This window comes from Astatotilapia calliptera, chromosome 12, assembly GCF_900246225.1.
Source record: "Astatotilapia calliptera chromosome 12, fAstCal1.2, whole genome shotgun sequence".
Taxonomy (NCBI): Eukaryota; Metazoa; Chordata; class Actinopteri; order Cichliformes; family Cichlidae; genus Astatotilapia; species Astatotilapia calliptera.
The window spans coordinates 18,396,145-18,417,036 of record NC_039313.1 but is presented as its reverse complement, the minus strand read 5'-3'; the positions used below and the strand labels follow the sequence as shown (position 1 = coordinate 18,417,036).

At 41.3% G+C, this 20,892-nt stretch overlaps 1 protein-coding gene across 2 annotated transcripts; it reads left to right on the top strand.

The window, feature by feature from the left end:
* The first annotated feature begins 236 nt into the window (after positions 1-236).
* Positions 237-20,879, top strand: ssh1a (slingshot protein phosphatase 1a). 2 transcript variants are annotated; one of them, XM_026187470.1, is made up of 15 exons: positions 237-1,071; positions 3,058-3,095; positions 10,130-10,230; positions 12,268-12,332; positions 12,853-12,974; positions 13,358-13,426; positions 13,597-13,662; positions 13,945-14,139; positions 14,248-14,341; positions 15,284-15,412; positions 15,639-15,685; positions 15,802-15,948; positions 17,184-17,384; positions 17,473-18,145; positions 18,255-20,879. In XM_026187470.1, exons 1-15 carry the CDS (start codon positions 991-993, stop codon positions 19,359-19,361), a joined length of 3,135 nt encoding a protein of 1,044 aa, XP_026043255.1. In that variant the 5' UTR covers positions 237-990; the 3' UTR covers positions 19,362-20,879. The 2 variants fall into 2 exon arrangements, with proteins under 2 accessions (XP_026043255.1, XP_026043256.1); XM_026187471.1 differs by lacking the exons at positions 237-1,071; positions 3,058-3,095 and adding an exon at positions 7,193-7,994.
* The last annotated feature ends 13 nt before the right edge of the window (positions 20,880-20,892 follow it).

The window sequence follows — 20,892 nt, the reverse complement described above, 5'->3', positions numbered from 1 at the left end:
GGGAGGCCAATCCATGACTGGTAGTGTTTTCTATCCCGGTCTCTTTTTACTGCATTGGCAGTGTGTTTGGGATCATTGTCATTTCATTTCAAAAACTTTAATGTGCTGAATTAAAATCAGAGATTTCGTTAATAATGAAGAAATGTTTAAAAAAAATGGGCAGATTCTGTGGCAAGTTCTGTCCTGTTCTGCATATCCATCAGTATCAGAATAATCCACCGACAGTCAGAAATACATTACCTGGTGTAAAGCAAAAAGGATACGTTAATAATCAGCAATAAAAATAAAATTGCCATTCCTGTCTCATGAAGCCACACCTCAACACAGATTGACGGGGACACACACACACGCAGAAGCAACACTTTAAGTATATTCAGATATGCCATTATATTGATTCATTATTATAAAAGCAGTCAGAACAGCAATAACAACAATAATAATAATAATGAAATTGTTATTGTACTTTGGGTCGCATTTTGCACATTATTATGAGTCAAGTCACGCCTACTTCTGAACAAAATAGTAAAAACATATTTCAGACATTGCTTATTTTTCGTATATCTGTAAAGCTTTTTGAATATTTCTTTCTTTCGCGATTTTTACATTTTGTTCCTACCCACGAGTGTGCTTTTACATAGCCTTGTTTGTGTTTTCGATCCTGTTGTAAATAGCCTGTTATGTAAACCTGAATTGCCTCGTTTAAAGGTCGCATACAAACAGGCTGCTGTACATGTCAGTTGCCGTGATGTCACTGTTATTCATAGGTTTAGCAGTTATATTATGACTACATAATTACAAAAGAAGTGTCGCCGGGATGGATTGAAGGCATAACTTCCTTCACCGGGGGCCCTGCCTGAAAGGATAACTCGGCTCGGTTCCCTCCAATCATCAGTCTCTCTGTCAGCTGTATGTATCGTTAGCCCAGCAGCTAGCTGCAGCTCACCAGGCCAGAGCGGCCGGCCGGTGCATCATCATCCTCAGCTCCCAGCCATGGCGTTGGTTACTCTGCAGCGGTCCCCGACCCCGAGCGCCGCTTCCACCGCCAGCACAGCAACTACGACCGCGGGGGAGGTGAGTTTGGTGCCGAGTGAAGCAAAGCTTCAATGCTCCGTTGTGGTGGTGTCAGAGTGAGGATGAGGGAGATGCTGCCAGAGGAAGGCCTGCTGATTGAGACTGAATTAGCTAGTTAGTTATGCTAGGCTGTTAGCTCATGGTAGCTAGCAAACGTTTTCGTTACAGAGAGTTGTAGCTGACTATCGCTTATTCCAATTAGTCTGTGAAATCTTTTTTTGTTATTTAATAATATTAAAGAAACGCCACACCTGTTCAATTGGCCAGGTGTCCATTTTAAAGAGCTAACGTTAGCTTAGTTTGACAAGTGCCTCATAAATGATAAGAGCTGTGGCTAACATTAACGTTAGCTGTTTATGATGTGAGTGGCTGACATTAAAAATTAACGTTTTTCTTAAATATATCAAGCACACAGCACTGTCAGGGAGCTTAATGCACTGCTGCTATATTTGCATTAATTTACTGACACTAAAGCTGTGTGGATGTTTTGACTCGGCGGACTTGACCATAAAATACCTATTACAGAAATCAAATTGGAAACAGTTACACACAGATTATCGCTATTCTAATTTCCATCGTGCTGTGTCGTTGGTCGTGCGATTAAGCATGGGAAAATACCATATTCCTGGCAAAAAGACACATACGACGACAACTGAAATTGTTAATACTTAACTGTAACAGTAGATAGTCACGGTTTGAGTTTTCTGCATACTTTCACTGAGAAGAAGTAATGGTTTAAGCCATTCAAAATAAGTTCCCTTTGCTATTTAAGTAGTTATTCGTTACCAGATGGGGGCGCTAACTACCAGCTATAGGCAGAGAAGCTTACCTTGTGCTGCTCTCTGCCTGTAACAGAAACTAGAATTACTATCTATAGCTGGCTTTATTTACAACCAGAAGTGTGTGAGCTGTGTTAGGTAAGGATAGGCTGAAATACTTCTTATTTCTACCTTATTTTGTACTCATAAATATGGTGACACGTTATTTAGTGCAAGTAGATTGTCTCCTTTTTCTAAAGGGGATTTTTTTTTTTGGTCCTGCCCTGTATGTTTGGTCCTGCCCTGTATGTCATTGTTGCCTGAGGGCTGTTTAGGTGTGACAGATAAAGCTGGCAGAAATCTGCTGCAACTATGATGTCATCTGCTCATGAGGGGTGGGTGGGGTGGAGGAGGACTACTGTAGGAAGGGGAGGAAGGAGAACTGAGGTAAACAGGGAGGCAGGAGATACTGGTATGAAGGCACGAGGCAGCTAATGTGTGAGGTTATTTTCATGCTTATGCACAATAATAAAGACACTCAGCTCGCTGTGCATTACTTTGTGGAAGCCCGTGCAAAATGATTTCCTTCCGTCCTCCCTACGAATGGTACTCCTCATTTTTATTTTTCCTTTTAGCTGAATGTTTGTTACATTCAGCATCAACTGAGTCCCATTGCCAGTACTTTAATGCACCTTCACTGTGACAAGAAAAATCGTCTTTGGAACAACATCTTTCAAAATATTGATGAACTTTAGAGTCTTATCTACTCTTACCTTGTAAGCTTCTCTTGGTGGTGTGGCTGCCTTTAAAATGAAGGTAAAACATGTACCTTGACTACCCTGGCATTTACTTCAGAGTCATGTTTTCAATCAAACTCTACCCTAGCATCCCTACAATCCTGCTGTGGTGAGCCATTGTTGATACGGTTAAGAATAGGTGTTTGAAGTTGTACAGCTTTCTTACAGATCATTTGATCACATGAGTAGCTGTAGTGGTGGTAACCCTAGAAAGTATGCTTTATATCAAAATTTAGTATCTCTGTATGTTCATCTTCCAAAGTGTAGATGCTGAATGTATAGCACCTCCATTGCTGCTTGATTTTTTTGCATACATTTATCAGAGTTTGTGCTTAGTAAAATACAGACAAGACTATAGTTCTGCTATAGCAGTAACAGTGCAGTTGAAATGATTTCAGTATGGTATAAATCTTTTCTGTTATCTGTTGCAGGATTTTGGGAGTGAAGATGAACGGCGAGTAAATCTGAGGTAAGTTTACTTCAAATTTAGCTTAAGCTTTCTGTGATATGGTACCACACAGGTGTTATCAACTGACTGTCTGCATCTGCCTTTGAGTCATTTAGTAAAACCTGGAATATTGGCAAACAAGGCGCTATTGGTGAATGAGCACACCTGATTGTCAGGGTCATAAAAAGCGTGTGGGTGTGTGTCTGATTAAAGTCTACAGTTCTTAAAAGCCAACTGTAAAAAAACAAAAACCCAAACAAAAAAAACATGCTGTTCCTAGTAGTCTATCATGTAATATGTTGACAATTATGTCTGTTTATTTATCAGCACTTAGACCGATCAACGTGTTCTTGGACTGCGCGCCATTATCTGAGTCACTTGGCGTTCCCACAGCTTTTCTTTTTTGCTGTTTAACAGACCGTGTGTGTGTGTGTGTGTGTGTGGCATAGATTGGAAAAAAAAAACAAAAACTTAACATTTAGGATTTGATCTTTTTACTTATTAAAAACACACAATATCAGCATTTTTTTAAAAGTATTTGACTGCAAGCAAATTATTAAGCAGTGTTTAATGAGTGTAGATAAAAGAAAAAAAATGCTTACTGACTCTCTAGTCTGTTCGGATGGATGTGTCAGGTACACTCAGTAGCCACTTTGTTAGTTGCCAGTACCAGGTTGGAGAACTGTCTTAATTCTATGTGGCACAGATTCAGCAAGGTGCTGAAAACATTCCTCAGAGACTTTCGTCCACGCTGGTATCATCACACAGTTGATGATGATTTGTTGGCACAGTCATGACGTGAATTTCCTGTTCCACCACATCTCAAAGGTGCTCAGTTGGATTAAGATCTAGTGACACTGTAAGCCATTTGAGCACGGTGAACTCATTGTCATTTTAAAGAAACCAGTTTGAGACTTTTTGAGCTTCATGACATGGTGTGTTATTCTGATGTAAGCAGCCATCAGAAGATGGGAACAGTGTGGTCACAAAGGGATGGACATGGTCAGCATCCATACTCAGGTAGGCTGTGGAATTTAAACAATGCTCAGTGGACTAAGGAGACCAAAGTGCTTAAAGATTGCACTACCAAAATTGAGGTCTAATTTTGGTGAGCCTGTAGATTCAGTTTCCTGTTCTTAGCTGCCAGAAATGGCATCTGGTGTAGTCGTCTGCTGCTGTTGCTTATCTGCTTCAACGTTCAACGTGTTGTGCATTTGGAGATGTTCTTCTACATACTTTGGTTGCAGCAAGCGCTTTTTTTTTAGTTGCTCTTCTTTTCTGTTGTATCAAAGCAGACTCGCCATTCTACTCTGGCATAAACAAGGAATTTCTGCTCAGACAGCTGTCGCTCACTGGTAAACCCTAAAGATGGCTGCGTGGGAAAATCCCAGTAGATCAGCAGTTTCTGAAATACTCTGACCAGCCTGCTTTCTTTCCATTTTGATGCTCAGTTTAAACTTTTACAGGTCATAGTAACTATGTCAGGTGTATCTAATAATGCATCATATATATTATGTGTTTATATTATGTAGGAATATGAGAAATCTGACATGACTATAATGTACAGCAGCCATAATTGTTGTAATCTGTTCTTTTCAGTCTGAAGTGGGTTTCCCTTTGTGTTCCTGATCTTATAACAAGAACAAGAGTGCATTTTTAGAACAGTCAATGATTTCAAGAAACCACTTGGCTCTAGTAACTTGTGTTTTGAGCATTCAAATTTGTGAATACTCCCAAGCTGAATATGTTTGGTTTGTTATCTTTGGATAAGGGATTAATGCATTACAAGTTCTATGACTCAGCTGTGTTCAGTAATAAACTCAGTTTTCTTCCAAAAGTTTCTTCTGAGTCCCTGGGGCAGCTTGAGAGAGAGAAAGAGGTGTGTTTTTTCAAAATAGAGTAATTGTCCCTTTATCGTGTGTTATTTTATTCTTTTTGTAACATTAATGCAAATGCACTGTTTTAGGCTCTTTGAGTTTATGTTGATGTAGATGTGTAAATATTTTTGACAGAGAAAACATGAAGCAATTTTTAAAAAAAAGTTTTCTTCCAATAACTGTGCAAGATGTGAAGGTTTAAAACATTAAATGCAATGACTGTAACCGCTGTATTTTGAAAAATGAACTCTGCCAAACTGAATCTCAAAGCACAGGCAGACTTTTTATTTCACAACAAATCAATACAATAACTTTTGTAACAGCTTAGTCCCATGTACAAAATAAACTTGTCAAGACGGTGAAACCGAGAAAGCCGGTCTTTGTGTGTCACTAATATTGACAGATTTCTCTTTTCTCCTGTTGAAAGTTCTTTGTTCTCATAAACTTGATTCCCTGATTTCTTATTATTCACTTTGGATTATGTGTGCACATTCATCATTTTAAGAGCTTCGTTTCTTTTGGAGTTATGCAATCTTCTGTGCTGTGTCCCCAAGCAATGCATGTGTGAGGGAATGATCTATGTGTGATGCGAGTGCTGGCATGCCTCAAGATTTCTTTCATTTTTTGAGGAGTCTGTAAGATAACATTCTGTGGTTAAAATGCCAGTAAATTCATGTTTATAGTAAGGCGTAATAAGTTGTCTTTTACTTGACAGGCACTGCTTATCTTCTGTGGTAGATATGTAGTTGCATCTGTTAATTGACAGCTGTGCATCTGCCAACTGGGAGTATTTGTGCTCGATGTTCCTGGCCCACCTCGATAATGATGACGAATTGGAGGGGTTGATTTGGGCCAACATAAACATCATGCAGGTGTCTATGGCGCTAAACCAAGGAATGATTTCATTTTACCACCTTGTACACAGCAGAGGTGGGCAAGACACAGAATCGGACAAAAATGTGTGTTAATGTGTGCGTTAGAGAAAGAAAGCACAGCACAGATAGTGAGATGAAGGACTGGTAGATGAGGTTGTCCACAGGCACTATTATACTTGTACTTTTATTGTCCAGAAAGTAAATACTTTTACTCTTTTTTTTTTTTTTTTTTTTTTTTTTGGCAGAACAAACTACAGTAGAATCACCAGATCCGGGTCTATTTTTCTCTGTAACACGATGACGTTATTTGTTTCCTGTTCAGGTCCTTCAAAACTCCACAGATACTTGAGGTCTGTTCCTCCATGTCTGGCCCCTCCCTCTCTTTACTGCTTTCAGTGGTGTCAGTGAGAAAAATGCCAGCATTATGCAACTGACAGCCCCGAGAGGAGGCTTTTTTCCCCTTATTGTGCTGCTGTGTGCAAAACACTCTTAAGACCGTGGATAAACCCGCCTGGTTACAGCCTCTGTGTAGCCTCTTTGTGAGTGCTCAGTCTAGTCCAGAGTACCTTTCTAACATAGCAGCTCACCTGGTGACTCAGAGCAGTGCTTTAGCAGACATCTGGTCCTGCTTGGCCCCATTCAGGTCCACCTGGACACTTTTACAGGAACAGCCTACACCTTAATTAAATGACATGCCTTTATTCCTACCTGTTGCTTCTAAAGCTTGACCTTAAATGCAGAATAAGTTCCTATGTTCAGGTCTACGCTTCTGTTTCCTGCACCTGGCACATCAAGCTGTTTAGGGTTTCACCTGGACTGCCACAGAGCAGTTTGTAGAGTACAGCACCTGCTAGTAACCACGGGTGTTACAGACGATGTCCCATTGTTGAGGAGAAAAGGAGGGCTATCTTGTTATCCGTGTCGCAGAGCTATTGTTAGTGTCTGTTAGCCAATCTTCTCAGATTAACACAGTAGTGCCGCTTCATTGTAAATGTGTGGGGGGTTAAATGCTTGGTGAGAAAGAGAAAGTGCAAAGGAAAGTTATAGCCTAGGCTACCATGTGGCTGCACGTTTCACCAATTGTTGTGAACTATAATGGCCTCATTGTATTTAATTTCAGTTCCATATTTTCCTTCTTTACCTGCATTTAAAAGCAATAGTCCTTGCTGACATATTAGACATAGAAGATATGCTTGTTTTCACCTCTTGTAATCTCCAACAATATAACACAATGTTGTTTGTTTGTGGTTCATGTGAATGAGTGAGAACCAGCACTGGCCACTTTAAGGAAAGAGCCAAGATAATCCCTCCCTTATAAGCCTGCGTATAATGAGATTTAGGAGTTTTGGGACGTTGCCAGTTCTTACTGTCCTATCCAGCCATGCTTGGCCCATGTGTCAAGCAGCCTGGAGGAACTACCTTGGATTCTGTTGACCTATAATGTGGCATGGAGACATCCCATTAGGGAGTTTCAAGCCAAAATTCCTCAGTCTGCTTTTTTGTCTTTCAAGTGGTTTTGCTTTTCCCCTGCTTTTCCGTCGTTTTGCAGACATGTTTTTAGCAACACAACATCCTGGAGATAAATGTTCTGCATTAGCTAAGGAAGAAACCACCTCTCTTTAACTTTGTCATTCTCAGCTGACACAGATTTCATACTGGAGATCTGCACTTTGAGTGATACTGGAATATCTTAATCGTAACAGAGCTCAGTGTAACACTGCAAAAGTGTGTGATAGAGACAGGACAGACTGGGAGACGAGGGAGACTGGCTGTGTGAGCCTGAGGCAACGGGTGGAGGCTGCACTATGTCCCTGCAGGAAGAAGGCTGACTTGCACAAAGAGACGCTCACATGAGGGAGGAGGAGGAGGTGAAACGGAGGGAGTGGCATCTGAACAGGCGGCACTTCTCTACTGAGCAGCGCAGATGAGTACAGGCTGTCAGTCAGTCTGTCACTCAAGAGTGCTGTAGCCACCATTCTTCTCTTGCTTTGCTCCTTCGCTGTTTCTGGAGGCTGACCAAGAGGGGTTACCTCGTGCAGGAGACGCGTGTGTCTGGTTCGGGTTAACAGGATGTATCTGGTTGTAGAAGCCATTGAGGAGGCCATGATGAAGATGCTACCTTATTTTGTGAAGAATGCAGTGTTGACCCAGAGTGAGATAAACCGCATGTAAGTTAAGTTTAACTTCTAAATGGGATTTAAACAGCTAAGAATGAAATCCTTCACTGATATGATAGTGGTTAGATTTTTAAACAACTTGGTATATTCTAACTTTTAATAAAATCTGTCAGTATAAGTTGTTGAAGATTGGCTGGATTCTATTCTAACAGATGCCATGGTGTCTTTTCAGGTCAACAGACTAAGTTGGTTTTAGGACTTTTCCTGCTGATATGAGATAATGAACATCAGTTAAAAGGAGTTATGCGATTCCAAAATCTTGGATTCACCATCATTCTGTTAGTAGCTGTGCTCTTGTGACTTTTTCACTGTGATCTTTTCACTATGATGTAAATAAGGTATGGGTACAGCACTCCACATTCTAGCTGAATCATTCTGGCTATCTGGCGAGCTTTTCTTTCATAGTCATTTGTTGTTTTTGTTTTGCTTTGATACCAGATGTATTTTTAGCCATAGTGTTTGTGGAGAAGCTGATAGCAGGGTGCTGCAGGGTAAGAGACAGTAGGTTCAATTAGGATGTCTGAGTGTGATCGTGAAGCTGCGGGACAGCTCTTGATTTTACACGAGGACAAGTTTCACAGATTCTCAAATTTCACCAGAGTGCACTTTTGGTTTTTGGTTTTTTTGCTAGAAGTTATCTAGTATCACAGGTTAAGATCAGTGAACTTACAGTTGGATTACAACTTAGAAAATGAAGGCAGCATGGATTTTGTGCAAATTGCTGAGCAATAATGGGGCTGTTGCTCTGCTCTTGCTCTTGGTATTGCCACTTTTGGCACATATAGTCGTTCCCTGACAGTAGACCTTCCTGACAGCGTAATAAATCCCAAGCAGAGAACACAGTGAAACAAAAATCCTCCAAAGTGAGACAAAAAGCTCTTGTTGAGAGGTGTCCGCCCCCATACTTTGTCACTGAAACTTTTTTGCTGTGCTGCTGGGGGCGGCCGGAGTTTATTGTGAGGTGTACAAAACGAAATCCTTTGTTCCCACAAAATCATCTGTTTTGAGCCAGGCTTGCTCTTGTGTATGTGGGTTGTGAAAGTATGATCAGAGAGGGCTGTTTGGGAGAGGAATTCCAGAGCTGGATATAAAAATGTGCAGTAGTTGATTTAATTCAGATGAGGACATTTATGATAATAATTCATATTTGAGTTTTTCCTCTGAGGCAACCTTAGGAGCCACTGCAGTAATCGGCAGTTTCCCCTGGAAGTGTGATTTCATCTCAATTCTTTTCATTAAACTTCTGCAAACTTGAGAAGCAAAATATTTTTTCTTTTCTTTCATAATCATAAACTGATGCCAGTGTTGCTTTCTAAGCTCACACAACTTGAAAACCGTGATTTCCTGACGACCGTATTTGCAGGAAGGCACTTCTTTAGTACATGTTAGGATTTTGTTTTTTCAAAGATGTCCTGGTTTGCCAGAGTGCACACACAGAATACGTGATGCGTGTGTTCCACGCAGCTGCCAGGTACTGTAGATTTATGAATGCGTTGACATTGTTTTTCAGTGAAATGGAATGATTGAATTCAGCCCGGAGGAAACACCTCACTTATTTATTTATTTTTGCGCCTTCATACTTGTGTCGTCTGTTGACACGTCTTAAGCCTAACCTGAAAAACTCATGGATTTTTACAAGCAGGTGTGACGTAGTAATTGCTGCTTTTCGGTCTTTGTGGAGGTTAAGCGCCGCAAACAGCTGCAGTTTGGTCAGTTATTTGGGCCTGTGCTGCATTATACCAAGACAGTGGAGTCCTGACAGGTCAAATCTGAGTGCAGCAGAAAAAAGACAGATAAGCATTCAGGATCAAAGCTTGATTCATGGCGGCTGCAGACCTGACGTCTGGGCCTGTAACATGGCAGCTGGGCTTTTCCACTCAGCTGTTGAGGTAATTCGCCCTCAGCAGACAACCAGGATTTATTGTCATCTCGTTGGATGTTTCCAACTGAACAGAAGCATCCTGTTAAAAAAAAAATAATAATAAATTCATTTGTCTCGTGTCCCACTGTTTGGTTGAGTTTTCCAAAGAGCAACCTGAGCTGTTGCTCTGCTGAGTTGTGGTTTACACACAGTGTGTCTTTTCTAAAGATGTGTAACCCCTGACTTTCCTCTCATTTGTTTGCAGCCTGAGTGAGAGCTTCTTCATGGTGAAGGGTGCTGCTCTCTTTCTGCAGCAGGGAAGCAGTCACCAGGGCCAGAAAGCACATCCTCATCACAAACATGCAGGTGAGACACTACAATACCCACGTCATTCACCCAAACTGAACTCATGAGCTTGTGAATCTCTTCATTAGACTTCTCATCCAGGTTAGCTGGTAAACTTCCTAACACTGCAGCAGATGTTTGCGGCTGAGGTGTGGAGAATGGAGGCTGCCTCGTTGATAAGCATGTTCCAGACGTGTAGCTTAGGCAGATTAGTGCTTAAATCCAGCGTATGTTAGCACTGTGGACAAAACTTCTGCTGACGATTAAAGGAGGGCCTTATCATTTGAACTACTTTGCTTGTGTTAACTTTACCTAGTAACTATAAACAGTTGTACTCAGATTTCCCTTTTGTGACTTTGTTTGGTAGTTTTTCATCATTTTAGCTCAAGCAAGATAAACAAAATTATTCAAGTTAAATTTTTTATGTGAAACCGAGTTTGTGGTTCTTTGTGTAAATTAATGCCACAATACCATTATATTGCAATAGAATACTGGAATTTGGATATTGTAGAAATAGAACCATTATGCAAATTGTTTTAAGTCTCTCATTTATGGTTACACTCCTGTGAGGCCTGTTTGAACTTAAACTAGTGATTTATCTGTAATTGATTTTCTATTGATTAAAGTCAGAGGTTTCGTTACAAGTTGAACTGAACTTGCATGTATCTTTAATCACTTTTGAAAGACACAATTATAGCTTTAAAGACATAAGGCTTATGAGTCAGTCCAATGACATTATGGGTCTTTAACACTAGCCAACAGTTGAAGCACTGCCAAGTCACTTGGCAAGTGCTGGCTGCGGCTGGCAGCTTGGTCTATGCTGCCAGCCACTTTGTCAGGTAACCCACATATTTGAAGGTCCTACTTTGTCCTCAAACACATTTTACTATGGAAATACTTGTGTAATTTCCCAGTAACTCTGGCCTTTAAGAAACGAAAAGTGCAGAACAGTGAGAGGGATTCATGCAAAACGTGCATGAGAAGAACAACTGCTCTGTGGGAATAAAATATTTTGGTCTCATCAACCAGTTTTGTGGAAATAACCATGACATTAAAAATACAATGCTCTGCAATCTGGGAGTCAATATTTATGTGGCTGTGACGTGTTTGACTTTACATATGAGTGAGCTGTTTGGTTGTTGTTAACTTCTCTCCAGGCTCAGTGGTTTAAGTGAAGACTTTAAGTTGAACTAGTTTAAACAAGACTAACAAAACAATGCATTTATGTGTTGAGTATGACTGGTAACTTGCAGCTGTTAGTGTTAGGAACTCACTTGACTTTGATCCACAGCATGTGAATAGTTTTCTGAGGATTTATTTCTAACAGCTATGAAGAAGGAACCCAAAGCATAAACAGGGTCTGTCAAATAAATTCAGAGTAATGTTTTAGTACTGAAAGCAATAACTTGGTGGAGGAGCTTTAGAATACCTTCAATATAGTGTTGATCCTCCTCTTTTTTTTTTATTTGTAGGTTTTAAATATAATGTATATAGTTTAAGCCTGGCCCAAAAATCAGAGCAGAGAAATGACATGACACTGCCAGAAAGAGTCTTTTACCTTGTCTCATGCCAGTATCTGTAAGTTAAACCAGTCAGGATGTCAGTTTGTTTCTCCTGACCTGTTGTGACATATTTCAAAATAGCTGGCTCTCTATCAACTGCTGATCCATCTTCACGCCCTGTTTTATTATCCAGCTCCACTGACATGTCTTGGCAGATAGATCACTCAGTGATATAAAAGGAGCCAAGACAAGTTCTTGAGTTGTTGTGGTTAGATAAATTTGTGCATGCAATTTCATTGTCAGTTCACGTTTTGTCAGCTGATAAGAATCACTGAGCAGGTGATCTGTTCGTTTTTCCAGGAGCAGGTATTAGTTTTGGCCTTGATGTTCAACACTAGGGAGCAGCCTAATTTCACTTACCTTCAGTATCCTGCAGCAGTGCATTTAATAAGCCACTGTGCTTGCTTTTTATTCTCCTTAATTCTCCTTATTGTTTTCAAACTACAAATGTGTGTATGCTGATGAAAATTTATAATAACTGTCACCACCTCAACAGGTGACTTACCTCAACACCTGCAGGTGATGATAAACATTCTTCGATCAGAGGACAGAATCAAACTGGTAAGAGACAGCTTAAATCTGTTCATACATCTAGATGGAAATATGCACACACACACACACACACACACACACACACACACACACACACACACACACACACAGTGAGACCAGTGACTAACAAACCCTCCAGAATGCATTTTATTGTGTAATCAGATGCTTATTTGCTCACTGTAATTATTAGCTCACAAGGGCAGGTTTGAACATACTCAGGAGAGCATTACAACATGTTTCCATAGCATAGGGGTGTATGTGTTACCCACTTTATGTTTACCACCTATGTGCCCGCACACATCCTGAGCACTCAGCTACCCTGTTGCATCAAGCGTGCGACACTTTGTTGGACAGAAAAGCAGTTTACCAGAATTTTCTTGCTTCTCCTGTGCATTAGCTTTTCTGCCTGTGTGAAGGCAGTTAACACAATGTTTACATTTTAATTATTATATAAATACTTAAATTAGTGTTTTGAAATTTTATAACCTGGATGAAACACTTTGAATTCCACTGTTTGTGTCTTGTGCAGGCGGTACGGCTGGAGAGTGCATGGTCAGATCGTGTGCGGTACATGGTGGTGGTGTACACCAGTGGACGACAAGACACAGAGGAGAACATCCTTCTGGGAATCGACTTCACCAACAAAGACTGGTAAAATATGTAGAGTTTAATATTCTTAAAGGCTAAGCTCCATTAAAGATTTGATATTTTTATTGACTTTGTGTTTATTCTGAACAAGACAGATGAAATACTTTATACAATATGTACTTGTGAATGTAGATAGCACTCACCTGCACCACTCTGACTGAAGCTTAAAATATGTCCTTGTTTCTAGCCACACACAAGCTCAAACCTTTGTACCTTAAAACAGTTGACATTTAAATGTTACCATTTCTCTGTTGGAGGTATGGAGTTACCTGTGAAGCTAGTAGTTTTAAACAAAATACAAATTTCTTGTAACAACTGAATTAAAAGTCCATGTAAACATTGTTCTTTCATTCCCCCTTTTTGCCTTTTTTATTCTACTTTTCCAGTAAAAGCTGCTCGATAGGCATGGTGCTACCTCTGTGGAGCGATACAAAGATCCACTTGGATGGAGATGGGTGAGTTTGGTTTTTTTTTTTTTTTTTTTAATTCTTTCTTTATGACCCTTGTTTTAAGGACAGAGGCCACAGCTGGAGCATTATCGTGCTTTTTTTTTTTTTTTTTTTTGCATCCATCCCTGACACTTTAGATGAACACATAGTAACCATCTGTTTTATTTGCTCCTCAGGGGTTTTACTGTGAACACGGCAGGTCGGACTCATGTCTTCAAACCCGTGTCAGTGCAGGCTATGTGGTGAGTAATGATCAACCCCCGGAGTCACAGTGGCTGGCTGCTGCAGTTGACTTTCATGGCACACAACAATAAATCCCCTAATAGACAGACTCTGCTGCAATGGTGCAGGCTGAGGCAGTGCTCAATATGCCACCTACTGGCATAAAGACATATGTGCACAAAAGTGCACAAGGCCAAACTGTAAACAACACAATCATGTGATTTTATTTTATTATTATTTTTTTCATCATTAAAGAGAATCAAACTATCAATTCTTTATTTTCCTATTCAACAACCATCTAGGTCAGCCCTGCAGGTTCTGCACAAAGCATGCGAGGTTTCACGCAGGTATAACTATTTCCCTGGAGGAATGGCTCTCACCTGGATGGGCTACTATGAGAGCTGCATTGCTTCAGACCAGAGCTGCATCAACGAGTGGAACGCCATGAAGGACTTGGAGACCACACGACCAGACTCACCCACCATGTTTGTCGACAAGTCAGTAAACACGGTCCAACTTAAATTTTGTTGAAATGGGTTCAGATTCTTTTGGAGCAGCTGTCTTTAACAAGTGCTGAGAGTTTCATGAGACATCATCTTTTGCAGGCCTTCAGAGAGAGAGAGGACAGAGTGCCTTATTAAAGCAAAACTCAGAAGCATCATGACGTGCCAGGACCTTGAGAACGTCACCTCCAAACAGGTTTAAAAAAAAAAAAAAAAAGTCATTTACTTTCCATTTCATGTGGTTTAGTTTTGAAAGGCTTCCTTTAAATTTTATTCTTTAAAGATTTATCATTATTTATGGAAATACTTGGGCACGCCTGTGCAAATTTCTTGCTTTGGAAGTGAAAAGAACTACTAAGCAAACACCTAAACATGCATCCTACTTTTTTCTCATTAACTTAAATTATAGCATTTGGCTATCCTACCAAGTTAGTTGTTACTAACCCCTCTTTACACCATTTATCTTTTCTATTCTTGATTTAGGATTTTATTCACTTTTTACCATATAGCATAAAGTCTCCCTGCAGAGTTTCTGTTTAGGAAACTCTGAATGCCACTCCATACACTTTGTGCTTGTTGAGCTCTAGATTGGATTTGTTTTTTACTTAAATTTGGTCACTGTAGTCTCTTCATCAAGAAACGGATACAGTGAATTGGGCTTACCCAAGCGCAATGCTTTAGTCTTCTGTGATGAGGTTGCAGGTAGGATTTCCTTTTTAGATGTAGATCCTGTTTCTGCATCAGTGCTGCAGAGTGGAGAGGTGCAGTGCCACTTGTGTCAGCTAAACCTTCCTGCAGCTCCTTTGCAGTTATATGAAGGTCAATATTCTGCTTAGGTTTCACCCAGCAGATGGGCAGTTGTATCTGAAAGTATTAATAGTCTTTAAGATGTTGTCAATACCTCCATGTTATTGCTTTAACTGCCATTTCTTAATGTCAATTTTTGACTGTCTAGCTTGCAAGATAAAAGATTTTTGAATAGCCCCTGTCCTTTGTTTTGGTAGGTCACTTGATGAAATAAAAATCAATGGACTAACTTGTTAAAAGAGATCACTTAAATGTGTGTTTATTGCCCTTCACACATAAGTCATGCTGTGTTGTTTTTTTGGGGGGGTTTATGTTGTTGTTTTTTGTTCAGATCCGTACAGAGTTGGAGCAACACATGAACTGCAACCTTAAGGAATACAAAGAGTTCATTGATAATGAGATGCTGTTGATCCTGGGTCAGATGGACAAAGCCACCCTCATCTTTGACCATGTCTACCTGGTGGGAAAACTAATGCTGTCTCTTACATTGACAGAAACATTTGCTACATCTGTTGTTTCCTGCGAGTAGCTGAGATAAAATGATTCCTTTTCTGTTCTACCCCAAAGGAACATTAGTGTTAAAGTAATCTTGCCTTTAAAATCATTGTTTTGGAGAAAGAACAGTCTCCCGAAGATTTGAAAATATACCCAGTCTAAACATTATTTTCTCTCATTTTGTTTTTTAGGGCTCTGAATGGAATGCATCTAATTTGGAGGAGCTGCAAGAGTCAGGGTGATTTATTTTAGATAATAGAGAAGCTCAGATATCCACATAAAAAAACATATTTTCATTATGATTTGAGCAAGAAAGAATGCTGTTGATGAGTTCATGTTATCTTTCCTCCCCAGGGTGGCCTATATACTCAATGTAACCCGAGAAATAGACAACTTCTTTCCAGGCACATTCAGTTATCACAACATACGCGTCTACGATGAAGAGGCCACCGACCTGCTTGCTCACTGGAACGACACATATAACTTCATTGTTAAAGCAAAGTGAGTCCTGAGTGGAACAGAAAACATGTCGATGATATAACTATCTGTATGTCATCATCACTAGAGACTTACTGTCAACAAAGCTAGTATTTTAGTGAAGTAACACATTAGTACATATAAATATACAGCTGAGGGCACACCTTGCTAATACTAGGTCAGACCCCCTTTTGCAGTCAGAACTGCCTAAAATTCTTTATGCCGTAAATTCAACAAGGAAACATTCCTCAGAGATTTTGGTCCATATTGACATGATAGCATCACGCAGCAGATGATGCGAATCCCCTGTTCCACCACAGCCCAAAGGTGCTCTCTTGGATTATCCTGCTGGAAGCAGCTGTCATAAGATGGCCCCACTGTTTTATGTAATACTCAGGTAGGCTGTGGAGTTTAGTGTTCGGCTGGTAGCAAATATCCTTCATACTATTGCACCACCACCACAAGCCTGTCTGGCACAAACAACCATGCCACGTTCACTTAAACTGCCTTTCTCCCCAATTCTGATGCTCAGTTTAAACTTCAGCAGGTTGTCATGACCGTGTCTAAATGACTAAAAGCCATTGAGGTGTTCCCATGTGATTGAATGTTTAGATATTTGTGTTAAAAAGAAGTTGAACAGGTTTAGTTAACAATCTGTTATGTAGCAGAAAAACAGAATTCCAGCTTAACTTCCTGCTTTAGGGATCATATTTTCTGACAACACTTGAACCAGCCAGGCAGGTTCTTGAAGTGCTGATTAACACAAAATTTGCTTTGATAAAGTTCACACAGTGGGGAAATAAAGGGATCCACCAGTTTAAGTGTTGGGGAGGTGCTCAAGTCCATAAGCTGAGGCCACAAGTGGAAAAAGAGAGATTTTGGGAGTGAGAGAAGGAGCAGCAAGGAGAGAACAAAGTAAACAATTGAGAAAACAAACCTCACATGATTATTTTATCACGTGTGTGTTCCAAAATATTGCTTAATAAGTGTAAAACCGTTTCAGCATTTTCTGGTTTACTTTGATCATCCCTTTCACAAAACAGCTGAATCGAGTAATAGAATGAGTCTGGTTTACTTATTAAGAAAATTAGTCCTCAGATGCCTCTTTTGTTTTTAATCTACTATCCAACCTCAACAGTTTTTCAGATGAGACGAAGGCAAATGTGGAACAGGAAAGTTTGTAGTTTATTTGGTTATTTTCATTGCTAATTGATGTTTATGTGTGTTTTATAAAAATGTGCATGTATTCCTTCCCACAGAAAGAACCGCTCCAAGTGTCTCGTTCACTGCAAGATGGGTGTCAGTCGGTCTGCCTCCACCGTCATCGCTTATGCCATGAAGGAGTACGGCTGGTCGCTAGAGAAAGCTTATAACTTTGTCAAGCAAAAGAGGAGCATCACGCGACCCAACCCAGCTTTCATGAGACAGCTGGCAGAATACGAAGGCATCTTGGATGCCAGGTATAATCCCTCGATTGATCTATGCATAAATTGTAGGTGAACTCTTTAAGCTTTTTTAAACTTGTGTTTGGTCTCTCTCTGTTTTCAGTAAACAACGGCACAACAAGCTCTGGCATCCAGACGGAGACTGTGAGATGGCCGAGGGACAGCAGGGAATGGCTCAGTGCTGCAGAGGAGAGGAGGGAGGCATCCTGACTCCAGATCCAGGAATGTCTCCCTGCTGTGAGGAAGCACTATCTGATAAAGGTGCAGCGTGCCCCTCCCCATGCAGGACTGTTCCCCTGGAGAACGACCCAGCCTACAACAACTATTACTTCCGCCGTCTCTCTGACTCTGCGCTGGACAGTGAACCATCAACACCTGTGCGCGGCCCTCCCCTTCTCGGCATGGAGAAGGTCTTTATAGAAATTGAGGATGTGGAAAGGGATGCTCTGCTGGATGACGAGGCCTTTGATGGCCGTGAGGGCTTGCCGCTCCCCCACTTTGGGCCGACGGCAGAGGGGACTGCGGCCCAGACCTGCAGTCGCGGTCCGGAGCCCCTTGAGGAGCTGCGTCTGAGGCTGGAATTCAGCACAGTGGAGGAGGAGGAGGAGGAGGACGTGCAAAAGGAGGAGGCAGAGATGGAGGTATTAATGCAGCCAGATGATGAAGGCGGTGGTGAAACGCAAGATGTCGAAGTAGAGGGTAATGGGATGGACCTGGCAAGTCTCAATGAAAATTCCAACAATAACAACCATTTCAGCACTCCATGCAACTACAATGTAAGTTTGAAAATTGAAGTTTAGCCCATATTTCAGACTGAAAATGCTAAATATTTGCATAAATAACTGTTGATTGTTGCATTTGTTTTTCTGCGCCGTCTTTATTTAGAAAAAAGCTTCCTCCATCCTTCTTCCAGCCGATGCTTCTACGCCACTGCCTTGGTGTGATCAGACCAAGTCTTATCTGAAACGAGATTCTCCAAACTTGGCTTCTAAGCGTTGCCTTAACCTGACTCCTCCCGAAGTCCCAAGTGCTTCATTCCTACAGTCCCATACCTCATCTGAAGGCCTCAGATCCTCAGTGGGACTGCGGTGCCCCTGTGGGCCTCTGTGTGACTGTGCCAACTGTGCTGCCTCCCCAACCAAGGCTCCACTTGAAAGAGAGGAACGGCTTGGAGAATCACTGCAGTTAGTAGAGCCTGAGCATAATGGGGAGTTCTCTGAAGTAAAGACTGAGCTTGATGAGAGTCAGTCTGCTAGTGCCTCAGAGGCTCTCCCTGAGCTGATGAAAATCGATTCTGAGGACGACAAGCCTGCAGTGGCTTGCTACCTTGGCCAACAACAGGAGACCCTTTTACAGCTGCGACAATCTGGGTTGGTCCGCCGCCGTGCAGAGAGACTAGAGAGACTTGCGGGTTTATCTCAGGAAAGCCTGAACTCTCTGAAGCCTTTGCACGGATGCCAAATGTCCCAAAAGAGTCCCTTTCACACTGAGGAGGACGAGGAGTTCTCCAGCGACTTCGCTAAATCTTCAACGCCATGCCAAGTGCGGTTAGAGCCACTGGTCGTGCCACTGACCAATGAAGCCTTGTTGGGGGTGGTGGGGTCTGGGCTGCTTACACCCACCTCCTCGCCTCACGGCTCCACCTTGACACGCAGCTCCAGCAGTGACAGCCTGAGGAGCGTGAGGGGGAAGCCTGGCCTCGTACGCCAGAGGGCACAGGAGATCGAGACCCGCATGCGGCTAGCAGGCCTTACTGTGCCCTCGAGGCTGAAGCGGTCCAACTCGCTGGCCAAGTTGGGCAGCCTCAACCTGTCCTCCGAGGACCTGTGTTCAGTCTGCTCCTCAGATGCAGGAACACTCCTGCTCCTCTCACTGTCGCCAGAGCCAGACCCCAGCTTGGACTGGGACTCCCCGACCACCTCTGCGCTATCCCGGCCCCGCAAGGACTTGCACACTCCAGAGAGGGCACGACCAGGTGAACCTAGAAGCTGACAAATCAAGTGGAGGCTGTATACGGTCCACTCATCCCCTCTTCTGTCACCCTGCGGGGCTGAAGAAGGTTGTACAGATTCTGGAAACGGGAAAGGGTCGAGTCTGAGAAAATAAAAAGAAAGCCAACTGTTGTTATAAGGAGTGTATGCTCTCCTTTGCCACATTGTTTCTCAAACTGCTGTTCACAGTGATGAAAGTCATATTGCTGTATCTGAGAAGTGTGTAAAGCCATCAGTTCACCTCTAAGTTGTTTGATTTATGGACAAACAAGTGCCTTACCTACGAGACCAGAGGCACAGAGCTGTGTGTTCGTCCGCAGAACGAGACGGTACGGTGATCTGTAACCTTTAATTTGGTGTCCACTGGCACTTATCTTATTTTTATCTGTCGGGTACAAAGTGGTAGCCTACATTGATGAACTTGATTCCCTCAAAGAGCTTCACATAAAGCAAACTGTTGAATAAACATAGTTGTTTACCACACGGTTTATGTTTAAGATGCTAGCGGGTTGTAAAATTAATGGTTACCTCATGTTGTGTTCATGGAGCTTTTGCTCACATGAACGCCAACCAAGAGTTCAAGTCAGTTCAGTTGCTGATGTCTAGTTAAAGTGAGGAAATCAGTTTGGTTTTTAAATCCATTTTAATGCATTTACTATGTGTTAGTCCCTGAGTGAGTGAATGGGATGAGAGTAGAGAGGAGAGGTAACTTTTTGCCAGAGGCACGCTCACTGTTCTCAACAAACAGAAACATTTCTGAGTTTGTTGTTCCTTTGCACTGCTTTTTTATTGAGTGAATACTGGTACACAACAAGCTATCTTCCAAAATAACATTGGAGTAATGTTATTGACCTCATCATTCCCTACAATGTTCACTGTTCTTGGAGAGCGGAGTGTGGAGTCACACTACATGGCTGAAAATCATAAAGCGTGACAGAAACTGGGGATTTATGACAGCTAAAGTTAGCTGAACATTCTTGACAAAACAACAGAAAACATTACAACATTCTTTACCTTAAAATTATTTAAGGGTTGCCAACATTTTTAGCTCACAACATTTTTTTTACTTTTTTTTTTTCCAATGTGAAAGACCAAAGTGTTTTTGTTTTTTTTGTTTTTTTAAGTTTTTTAATTTTGGCTGTCTTAAATAGGAAATGCCGTTGAAGCTGTATAAAACATGTGAATCATAACGTCAATCACGTACATATTTAAATGCTGTCACATCTGTTTTGCACCTTTTGGGAGAAACAAAAGAGACTCGTTGGAGTCACCGGGCTCATAGCTGTTAAGCTTTTACACTCATATCATTAATGAGTTCTGAAGCTTTTGTCACACTGACGTGACAGCGATCACAGTAGGTTACTTCATGGTTTGGTAACCATTTTCTTTTTATATTTAAGTATGCAGTAATTTTTGTACTGTACATTGCTGTAGTTTGAATGCATATTGCACTTTTTATGTTGGTAAAGATACTGTACTGTATGTGTTAATTATGGAAATAAACATTTCTTTTACATAATTGCTTTTGCTCT